The 12,132-nt window shown below is 37.1% G+C and overlaps 2 protein-coding genes across 2 annotated transcripts; one reads left to right on the top strand and one right to left on the bottom strand.

Annotated features, from left to right (window-relative positions):
* The first annotated feature begins 771 nt into the window (after positions 1 to 771).
* Positions 772 to 3,905, top strand: LOC105052267 (cationic peroxidase 1). The gene is made up of 4 exons (XM_010933026.4): positions 772 to 1,034; positions 1,982 to 2,173; positions 2,358 to 2,523; positions 3,310 to 3,905. Exons 1-4 carry the CDS (start codon positions 828 to 830, stop codon positions 3,693 to 3,695), a joined length of 951 nt encoding a protein of 316 aa, XP_010931328.1. The 5' UTR covers positions 772 to 827; the 3' UTR covers positions 3,696 to 3,905.
* Positions 3,906 to 6,432: 2,527 nt separating this feature from the next.
* Positions 6,433 to 10,996, bottom strand: LOC105052268 (biogenesis of lysosome-related organelles complex 1 subunit 1). The gene is made up of 3 exons (XM_010933027.3): positions 10,828 to 10,996; positions 8,367 to 8,572; positions 6,433 to 6,775 (listed from the first exon to the last, which is right to left on the bottom strand). Exons 1-3 carry the CDS (start codon positions 10,925 to 10,927, stop codon positions 6,686 to 6,688), a joined length of 396 nt encoding a protein of 131 aa, XP_010931329.1. The 5' UTR covers positions 10,928 to 10,996; the 3' UTR covers positions 6,433 to 6,685.
* Positions 10,997 to 12,132: the final 1,136 nt, after the last annotated feature.

The following is a 12,132-nucleotide window of genomic DNA, read 5'->3' as shown; positions in this document are numbered from 1 at the left end:
GAAGTGAATTACTTTGGAGACAGCATCACCTCGCTCCTAATGCAATGTTGATTGGTACACACCTATGTACTGTTATAACACCATGATGCTACTGACCTAGTAGTAAGATATGTTATCCATATAACGCAAATAAGATATCCTTGTATAGAATAATAACACGTCTACATTTCTAAAATATGAGATTTAATTGGTTCCATCAATGAAATTGACTAATTTTGATAATGGACAGGCCCACTATGCAGTGATGTGTGGGCCTTGTATTGAGAATATTCAACTAATGAATGCTACATTTTTTTTTTTTTTTTTGTAAGGCGGTTGTTTCGTAGAACTATAGTATGAGTACAGTTCAAAAAATTAGAAAAAAAATATTTCAGAAAAATATTGGCAAAAGGGAGATATCATTTCAAACTTCACAAGAATGTTGAGCAATAAATGAGGTCACCTAATCCATCGCACTATTCGCCTTGCAATAGATGTCCCGAATCTTATAGAAGACACCCCAAAGCATACTTACGAATGCTATTTCAGGTTATTTTTGTAGTCTGGGGTAGGTGAATTGGATATAGAGGACCAAACCACTGGTACATGGGGAAAGTGTAGGCCTGCTCTTGCTCCACCCTTCATGCGTTCGGACTTTGACCACCCAACCTTAGCTTAATGCAACATGGTGCATCCAAGAATATTCAAAGGTATTCTTCTCGAAACAAGAATATTAAAAGGCATGCCATGGGGTGGCTAAACAGCTTTGCATGCCTATAAATACCCATGATAATGCAACGTTTCTTTCCATCCGCTCTTAAGTCCTTATTCTTATTACTTGTTTAACAATGGTTTCCATGCATGCGATGTCTTACTCCCTGGCGTTCTTCTTCTTTGCTGCATTAGCTTCAGCGCAGCTGTCACCAACGTTCTACGAGACATCATGTCCCGGAGCTCTATACACCATCCAAAACGCAGTCAGGGCTGCAGTGTTCAAAGAGCGCCGCATGGGAGCATCTCTGCTCCGGCTCCATTTCCATGATTGCTTTGTTAATGCAAGTGTTAACAAAACCCACTCTTATATATATCATCTTGTAATTACCATCAATTAGTTTAGGTTGCTAGCCCTTTTTTACATCTTTTTTTAGGGTACGATTATCATCGAACTACATCTTGATAGCCAGTAGATTTTTCTTTTTTTTTTTTTGATCAAATGAGAGTAAGATAGAAATGAAGTAGATAGATTCCTACCTTTTAGAGAAAGAAAGATTTCACAATAGGCAAACAAATAGATGGACTATACACTCTACAACATGAGGACCAACAGACACATAACTCGTGGATTTCACACCTTTCTGAGCTTTCTAGTATCTACTGTCACCACTTGGTCCAACATGAAATCTTCATGTCGTGCCTGCATTTTTCAATCATGTCTTCCTTGTTCCATGGCTAAACTATTGCAACATGTGCTATAAAAGTCGGTGAAAGTTTCATAAGTTTAGCATTATTCTTCATGCATCTGTGAAGCGAAGTTTTATCCTTTTATCTTTGCTTCGTAATTTTTTTTTTGTCCATATCTTTAAGTGTAATGAAGTAAAGATTACAAAAGCGATGATGTTGAATTCCATCAAAACAAATACCAAAGTGATGTTGAAAGATAGTGAGAAGTCAGTTATACGTGACTTTATCTTGCAACTATATGCTGGCTTACATGAGGTGCGCTATGATAGCTAGCTAAATGAGAACGTAGGGTTATTTTGCCTTTTGGTCATGCAGATATGTATATGCTAATTAAGGCATTTACAATATTAAAATTCCAGAATAAAAGGCCATCTTCATATAATTCTGCAACCCCTTTATCCAAATGCTCTTGGGTTGCACTCCTCATTTCAATCCTTTAACAACTGACCCATTTATTGATCATCATGTCATTTAGTTAACGAAGCTGAAAAAATAAGTCATTAATTCTAACTAGTGTTGTGGTTTTCTGTGACAATTACAGGGTTGCGATGGATCCATTCTTTTGGACGACACTCCGACCTTCACTGGCGAGAAGACTGCAGGTCCCAACAATAACTCTGTCAGAGGTTTTGACGTGATCGACACAATTAAATCCCAGGTTGAGGCCATATGCACGCAAGTTGTGTCATGTGCTGACATTCTTGCTGTAGCCGCCCGCGACTCCGTAGTTGCAGTAAGTTCTAATCAGCTCTCCTGAATCAAATACAGAGGTTTTTTTTTTGCAGAAAAACAAAAAAAATCTTTCTCTTCTCTATATTTCAATATGGGTGCCTTCAATTAATTAGTTGTGATCAGTATTACATTAAATCATCATATGTGGCTGAAGAAAAGAAGCTGGTGGAACTTTTTCTTGGCAGTTGGGAGGCCCTTCATGGGCTGTGCAACTAGGAAGGAGGGATGCAACAACTGCAAGCTTCAGTGGCGCAAACAGTGATATCCCCAGCCCAACTTCGGATCTAAGTGCTCTGATATCAGCCTTCTCCAAGAAGGGTCTCAGTACCACCGATATGGTAGCTCTCTCAGGTAATTTTTGCATGTCTTTTTGCCACCTATTTGCTCTAAACTATCATCAACATCCAAATAAATTTCTTAGACGTCTACTTGTCAGATAGCCTGCGGTGAGAGGCTCTTGATGATTGTAACAGGGGCCTAGGGATCGTTTGGTGGAAACAGGACATTTGGTATGGTGAATTATGTCTGTAGGTTGGATGCATAGGTTAGGTGCCACTAACCTACAAATTAAATTCAGTTAGGTTTGAGTTGGAATCCTAGATCTGATAGGCCATTATTTTTAAGGCTTCGTACAAGGTCATATTTATCAGCATATTTGTCCATGCTAATTGAGATTTATGCCAAGTTGCACTTGTGAGTGTTGCTAATCCTGTACCTAATGATTAAATAAGTTCCATTTAGCTTCCTTCACCTTTAGAAGTTTGTTCACTTTAAATGAGTAATAAAAGCTGGATAGCTATTCCCTCCATTACCATTCAAAAAAAAAAAAAAAAGAAGTTCGAAAGATAACTGAGAAACACAAAAATCACAAGTAAACTCATAAACTATACTTCTATCATCCAGTATATTCCTTTAATTTTGTCGACCACTTGAAGTGGGATGCTACACATGGAGTCCAGGCAACATTACAAGTCAGAAAGTTGGCATATTTGTGAAACAACTTTGCTGGTTGTGGGAGGGTCAACAGGCCTGACCCGTTCTTATATTAATATCCAATTTTGAGCTCTGGTTGCACCAAATATAGCCACTCTTCTTCTTCTTCTTCTTCCCTTATATCTCACATCTGGTTTTTGGCAGGGGCACACACCATAGGGCAGGCAAGGTGCACTGTGTTCCGGACCCGACTCTACAACGAGACCAACATCGACGCATCCTTAGCCACCTCCTTAAAATCCAACTGCCCGAGCTCCGGGGGCGACGACAACCTCTCCCCTCTCGATGCCATCACTCCCACCATCGTCGACAACTTCTACTACAAGGATCTGGTGAACAAGAAGGGCCTCCTCCACTCAGACCAACAGCTCTATAATGGTGGCTCCACCGATTCCCAAGTCACCACCTACGCTAATAACTTTGCCAAGTTTTATAGTGACTTTGCTGCTGCCATGGTGAATATGGGGAACATTAGTCCTCTCACTGGTACCAGTGGGGAGATCAGGACTAACTGTAGGAAGATCAACTGAGAAGTCTATCTTTAAGTATGTAACAACACCTAAGAGAAGGGTCAAGTTCCCCTTCTCTTGACTACCGTAGGAAGATCGACTGAGAAGTTTAAGTATGTAACAACACCTAAGAGGAGGAACAAGTTCCCCTTCTCTTGTTCTGTGTTTTGTCCTCAAGGTCTTGTAATGGTGATAAAACTATAAAAGAAATAAGGTTGCGCTGTTGGAAAATTATTTTGTTCTTTTTGTCTTTCCTTGGCTGAACCTAGGGAAGTGATCAACCTACTTGACCTTTCCTTGGCTAATAAACCCAGGAAAGTGATCGGCCTTGCACTTGATCGGCACGTAACGCAGACTTACGCACCGCTGATGCAACTAGTGGGTTGGGTGTGTTTATTATACCTACCGTTGTTGGGCTTTTTTTTTTTTTTTTTTGGGTGACGACCTAACGTTGCTGGTTTGTTTTAAATTTCCGGTTAGAAATTTTAGGCCTGACCCCGCTTGAAATTGTATCATCCACCGAGAAAAGTTCAATAAGTGTCTAAGATTGATCAGAGACGTTCCTTTTTGAGGCTGCGCCTCTCCGATGGCATGATGAGGTGGCAGAATGGCTAAGGGATGCGCATCAAGCTGGAGTAGTAGCTGGATTTCGATCTGGAATCTGAAATCTTATAAAAAAGTCTGCAGGAGAAGAAGGTGGGGATTCTCCGACGGAAGATCCTCTAATAGTTAAGTCAGTAACAGTCGGAGAGAGAGAACAGTAGAGGAAGAAGATAAGAGAGTGTAGGGTCTAGAATCTCTCCATTTTTTCGGTTGGTTTCCTCTTTTTGCAAAAGAGAGTCTGTCAAGCCGTTCGTGCCTATCGACGTTTGGAGAGTGGCTATCAGAGTTAGGACAGTGGATGTCACTGGAGTTGAAGTTGTGACTGTCAGAGCCCATGTAGGGGATGTCAGCAGGTTATTGGAAAGCCAGTTATCCACGTCTCCTCGTCAAGTGCTCTCGAAAGCATCCAATTTAAGGGACACGTCTCCTCGCCGAGTGCTCTCGAAAGCATCCAATTTAAGGGATGGCTTATAGGAAGCTGGGGCGGGAATGATGCGGGATCGATAGATACCGATAGTGTCGATCTTATCAAATTGCCAATCTCATTTAGTAATCGGCTAGGTGCCGATGTCTGTGGCATTGTTCAGGTCACATGATGTTGTCCAGATCTCATGCTTCAGATCATTAGGTCATGATGCTAAGCATTTGCCACATTCTTGAAAATTGGCCACATGGACAAAATATGGTCCAATAGGTACCAATTAAAGAAGATTCTGATCATCTCATAATTTAAGTCAATTTTCTATGTCAAATCACTATTTAACCAAAGGGATGCGGTTTGGATCATCTTATCCGTTTGAATTGGTGCATCACTCCGGTTTTGGTTGGTGCATCACCATCCTAAGTCCCGATCTTATCCATTTTGTGTCTGAATTGAGAGTTTCTGGTCTGGTTCAGGTCGCATCACCTGCCATCCTTTTTCCATGCATCATATGATTGAAGTGTCACACAATGGCAGGTGATTGGACTGGATCAAGCTGTACATGTCCCCTTCTTTGGTAAGCAGACAGCAGGTGATTGAACTGAATTATTTGAAGTATCATACAATGGCAGGTGATAGGACTGGATCAAGCTGTACATGTCCCCTTCCTTGATAAACAGACAGCAGGTGATTGAACTGAATTATTATTATTTTTATTATTATTGCTGTTGCTGTTATTATTGTCATTATCATTTATCGTTACTTTTAACTTGAGAGTATCTGAAATCGATTCCCAGCTACATGGACCCTGTTGGAGTTTGCACTCATACTGTCGTGCACAGAGGTCATTGGGTCGAGCAACATAACATGCTACTCTCTCTCTCAGCAGCACATACATTTCATTGCTCACCCCAACAGACTGTCTCAGCAACACATACAATTCATTGCTCACCCCAACAGAATGTTTATCATATGCTTGTAAGTTTTCGAAGTGTTGCGAGGTGTCGCATGACACAAAAATTCGGTGACAGACAAGCATGGAAGGGAATTAATCCCGAGCACATCGCAAAGCGGGAAAGCAGCCAACTGGGAATTGTTAAAATAATTACTGCAAGATCGATGCATGTTGCAGGATGAAATTCTGCGGAATGTGACAGATCTGGCATCAGCTATCCTGCCTCTGTTCCCATCAAAGACAGGACCATCATATCATTCAATATAATTTTTTCAACTTGATGCTGCCTAACACCGAATTCTGTCCGGTTGTTCGTAATTGAGTGATGGTTGATATCTGTCCGCATTTCTCAATTAAGAATCGGGATGGTTGCTTGCACGACAGCATAATCAAAAGAATCTCCTAAAGATATATTAACACATAATTTACAATAACTTCAACTAAATTTATAAGTGGGCCTGCCAAATCTGACTCGTAAACCATACATTTGCTAGAGTACATCAGAGAAAAGAACAATAGCATGTTTGTTTCAGACAATATGATCAACATGCTGATGGTACATCAATTAAAGTAAATAGATTGGTTCCTGCAGCAAGATCATTTTCATGATGCAACCACAGTGAATACTCTAATTGACTGTGAATAATTTAAGCCCTTCGACTTTTAGCTTGTCTTCATTAATAGATGTTGCAGAGGTATCAGAAGAGAACTACATCCATCAGCTTACATCTCTTTACCCGGTGAGCAGGTATCATAACAGTCACCACAAAAAATCCATGTAGGATCACAAATTCTATACAAGTTACGTATAAAGAATCAGTATGGTTGTTATGATTGTTGATACATCCAAATGATGACAATTTTACACAGAAAAAAGGAAATTGCAGAAGCACCAATTGCAGTAATGGTTGTAACTGATGAAAAAGCAGCCAAGAATGGTTTCAAAAAACCAAAATTCAGCATGACATAGTCCAAGGGGATTCACAAGATTGATTGGGCAAGGTAATGTCTCTTGTTGTCTGGTGCATGCAGTCATGTCTGATGAATGTTGCGAATTGCAGCATTGATGCTTTTACAATCAAAGTCCATGATCTTCATCCAGTTCTCAAAGTCTCCAATCTCCTGCAACTCAAATAACCATTTATCTTAGACATAGAAATAATAGTAAGGAGGCATTTGGTGCATTACATAGGTAATATTGCTATGGTAATGTGATTGTAGAAGGAATGTGATTATCTGATAAAATAACAGAAAATCCTACATTGTAGTATTTGGTTGTGCAGTAATATTGTTGTAAAATAACAAGGAATTCTACATTGCAATGTTTGGTATACAAATTAGATTACATGGAATATAAGCTAATTTTTTCAAAGTACCTCCATTTTTGCTTATTGATTATTGTCTATTTTCTATAGGGATAACTTAATTTTGGGGCCCAACCATTTTCGGTAACATCACCAGCTAGAACCACCATGTTTTCTTTTTTATTTTCACTAGCTGGGACTACCCATAATTTATTTAATATAGATTTTAATTTATTTTGGTGGCGGTGTTTTGATCTTGAAGTTATCTTGTTGTAAGATTGCGGGTTGTAAAATTATATGTAATCACATAGCCACCTCCCCCAAGACAATGAGATTATCACTTTTTGAGGGAATGCAGCATTACATGTAATGCAGCATTACCTATGAAAGTGGCGAAACAAATAGTATAATCTGATTATCTGTTGCAAAATTATATGCAATCCTGTCCAGATTACATGCTACCAAACACCCCCAAAAACCTAATGTCTTTGTTCAATTTTCAGTTTCATTAGATCCACAAAAAGTAAAGCAAAATGAAGTTTACTCAGCTCACTGTTTGAGCTGCATATTAGCACAGGCAATAATGATTAGCTCAGACAAAATGTGCCAAGATGCTGAGAATTTAAATGAAGAGTTAGTAATTTGTGATCTTATCAAATTATGGACATAATATATAAGTGGAATCCTATAGTCCCAAACTGATTGCCGCTACAGTTACACCCAAATAACTAATACTCCAAGGATGAGTAGGCCTGCCAATGATTCCCTAAATCTAGGATAGGCAAGAGAAAAATATATTTTAGCTAGTTATGCTTCCCATCCTTTTCTTCTTAATAGAAAAAAGGGTGATGATTGCATCCTATTTCATCTCACCGACAGTACTAGATACTAGAAAAGAAAGAAATGTATAACCTAAATGCTCATTTCCACTGGAAACACGGTGTAGATGGAAATGATAAGGCTCATGGGAAAAGAAAAGATTTACTAAGAAATAGAAGTAAAAATGAATTAGATATAAAATGTTATTAAATCATTGCAGGAACCATAACAGGCAAACAGGAGAAAGAAGATTCTGCAAATGATGAAGAAACAGATCACTATAATTAGAAATATACTGCATGAAAAAGGACAGCTAAATGCACCGAAAACATTTTAGACAATAGTTTAATGAGTCTCCTAAGTCTTTTTTTTTGGGAGGGGCACCTACGGGGAATGGACAAAGTAATCACTGAGAGGCAAGTGAGCAAGAGAGTAGCATGTAGAGTGCTCCTTTTGCAGAAATAACTTATATTCACCAAATTTAATTTTTGTTTGAGTATTGCTAGATGGAGACGTCCAATGAACCCCCAACATGTTGCTATAAAGCACTTATATAGAATATGTACTACAGAGAGTACTATTGGGAAAACCTTTAAAATAGTATTCAATCCATGGGAAGCAGCCAGCCATTGATTTGTTTGCTTCTTATAGCGCATGATAGTACTAGCTAATGCTCGTATTTCAAGTTCAATACGCTTCTCGTTGATGAAGGATTCTTCAACTCCTCCATTGACAGTGTCAACCAGAAGTTCAGAAACATGTGTTGCAGATCTTAAAGCGTCCCTCTTTGCCTTATCTGTGGGCACAAAAAGCAAAGTACATTTCAGTAAGAATTACAGCATTGAATCCTCGTGTAATTACATAGGTTATAGCTCTGTTAAGATTTTCTAATAGATGTACTGATGAGAGAAGTCAGAGCTTTAGTAGCAGCACCTTCTATCAGGTAACATCTTAGATTCATGATAGAATAAAGTGCATTGAAATGAATACTACAAACCAGAACACATCAAGATCACTTTCAATTGATTGATCATCTGTTAACTTTTGAATAAATTGTCAGATACATATGAAAACCAACTTAGTCATTAATAATTAAAACAAAAATCAAAAAGTTTTTTACTGGTTTAATTTACTCCAAAGTCCAATGATTCTCATGAGTACTGAGTATCGGTTCTCAATTTAGATGGCCCACAAAGCATTTTGTACTAACAGTACTACATCCCAACAGTGGAAGATATTTCTCTAGGCCATGGAGCACAGTAAAATGGATCCAAGCCATGGAACATCATTAAATGGCCAAGATACCATATTAAAAAACTAAGTATAATGTAAGCCTCGAACTTAAAGTAGAGAGAAAAAAAGACAAAAAAATTTCTGAACTATCAAATTTTTTGATCTTAATCCCAAGAAAAACAAGAATGTCATCTAGATAATCAGCTCAAAAAAAGAAAAAGAAAAAGACAAGTTATACATGTCTAAAAGTAACATCTAGCCTGACCATGTAAACTAAATCATTAGGAATTCAAAATTCCAGTCTAACAAGCTTTCCCGTTATTTGTTTCATACCTTCAAATTGCAATAAGATTAGAACTTTTGTCAAGGGAAAAACTTCCCAACAGACCACAAATTTTCACTAAGGTTTTATAAACTAGTGATCTTTAGTAGAAGATAATTCTTTTGAGAAACCAAGTAGATACATGGTTAATAAGTAAAAGTCTCTAATGTCTACTAACTAATAAGCATTCCGGGATATCTAAACACAACATGATGTTTGGAATGTAAAGATCTATTGGTTGATGCATAGCCTCATATTAACTTACATGCAATTATTTATATAGCAAAAGTGTCGTACCCAAAATGTATATAAAACTCATATTCAATCGTTTGACTAGTAAGTGTCGGTCACATGAGCTTTTACTAAAGTTTGATATGCATTATGAGCTTGATTCTATCTTGAGTCCTGACAAACTAATGCTCCTTTTTTTTTTCCTCTCACTCGACATCTGTACCGGTTCTGAGTACACACTGAAAGATTAGATGAGTACAAAACTAGACCTCAGCCTCAGAGCCTCTGTCCCTCCCACAAAATTATTGACGGCCCCCTTTGCCTGACCCATCACATCAACCCTCTTCAAGCGTCTAAACATAGGCATCCTACGTCAAGATGGATCCAAAGTTCCATGACTTCAATGCATTCCTAATCAATTTTTAGTCTCAGGCCCACAAATTTACTTACTTGGTTGGATTTAGGATGAAATTAATCTCACAGGCTAGACTCGATGCTTTTAAGCATTGCTTGTCATACCCATACATATTTATAATATTTGCTCTTACTAGCCAGAATCTTTTATGTAGAGCAATGCACCCGCTTTAGAATCTTCCTATAACATCAAACCCGCATCTGCTTAGGAAGTGCTTCCTTACTGAAAGTAAATTTAAAACATTCACCACCCTGAAACTGCAACGGCTCCCAAGTCTGGCGACTAAAATTTTGCTATGTTACTTGGATAAAAATACGTACCTAATTTTAGGACCCAAAGAAGACCTATCCACCGATTTCTAGCTGAAGTCACACCATATCTAGCCATATAACAGCATCAAAAATTGATATAATTGTATTAATTTAAATAGGTTAAACGTAATATCTGATAACTAAAATGTTTTCTTTCCATCACGATAATTACTCAATATAGACCTATATGTAAGAGACTTTCAAGATCCCACAACCGACCAGCCAAAATCATATTCTTTATAATGAGTTCTACGACAACAGTACATCCAAAACCCTAATTAGAGATCTTGATTTCCTTTTGCTACACTTTTGAGATTAGGGTTCCAGATTTTCCCCTCTCAAGATGTCATATTGCCAGGAATTTTCCATCATTTTCTTCTTCAAATTCGAAATCAAAGCAGAAATCATACGTAAAAGGCCTAAAAGAAGCATAAAAGAATAAGAACCTATATCTAGAATCGGCAAGAGAATTAAATCATATTCGAGAAGGTAGAGACAGATTTTTGGGAATCTGGGGAAGAGAAACCCTTCGAACTGACCTTTTCGATCTCGGATCCGGATGGATCTCTGTTGGTGTTCCTGAACGATTTGGAGGAGCGACGATTCCAAAGTCCCCACCTCCGCCTTCGTTCCCTCCATCACAATCCGTCTGCGTGAGAGATAGAAGGGGGCTCCAAGAAGGGCCCAGACGAAGAGTGAATTAGCATGCTAAACTTAAAGATTAATGTAAATATCAAATATTTAAGGGGTTTGAAAGCAATAGTGTGAGTTTCAGCTGATCTCGGCAATCCACTTGCCGATCATGATGTAATAATAATAATAATAATAATAATAATAATAATAATAATATTATTATTATTATTATTATTATTATTATTATTATTTATGGATGAAATGGGATAATTACATGGGACTAGAATAGATTAATCCAAAATATTCATCTTAACATGATCTCTAAGAGCAATAAGAAAAATAGAGAATCAAAATACAATGGTAAGATCTACAGTATTATTTGTAAAATAATGTTATATTATCTATTTTGTAAATATGGATTATCATGAGTTTATGTTCCTATAAAAAAAAAAAATCATGTCAGTATTATGACATAAAATTCTATAAAATTATGAATATTATTATATGTACGTAGGCTTACTATTGCCATTTTTGGAATCAACATCTACAAGTAACATCCTATAAATATAAATTTTATATCAATATTATTCTTGTAGTTTTGATTTGGCTTTCAAAGGAAGAGTGCAAAATGCAATAGCCAAAAACAAAAGTGCAATACATTTATCACCAATTCACAAAAGTTATGAAATTAAAAAATAATTCCTAAATAGATTAATAGTTAATATAAGATTAGATATAAATTAAAAGGTACATATAATTATTTTCACATTTATAGCCATTATAAGTAATTGCTAAAACTATGGCATTTTATCACAGGAAAAAGGAATTACCACCTTTTTATATCTTATTTTTCGTTTTTAGACTTTTAGGAAGTAAAAACATTTATAGGTTAAATGGAATTATCTAAAACTTTTCGTTGAGCAAAGAAATCAAAGATTGAAACTTTTTTCCTATGCAAATTCTTTTGATCTTAGTTGTTTCTCTACTTCTAAGAACAAAAAAAAAAAAAAAAAAAAAAGATTCCAATTAAACATGTGAGTCTATTTGAATAGCCAACAGAATTTCATCGATCCATGGGACACTTAAGCCTATAATATGGTTTTTGGTAGACTTTGAGCATGTTACAGACTAATATAGGCCTGACCATGCTGATAAGTCACAACCAAATTCCTGTCGAAAAAAAATAACTTTGCAAATAGTTTAGAAAGCAT

Source organism: Elaeis guineensis, chromosome 10 (genome assembly GCF_000442705.2).
Source record: "Elaeis guineensis isolate ETL-2024a chromosome 10, EG11, whole genome shotgun sequence".
Lineage (NCBI taxonomy): Eukaryota > Viridiplantae > Streptophyta > Magnoliopsida > Arecales > Arecaceae > Elaeis > Elaeis guineensis.
The sequence above is the reverse complement of the archived record's forward strand: the minus strand, read 5'-3'. Positions and strand labels throughout refer to the sequence as shown.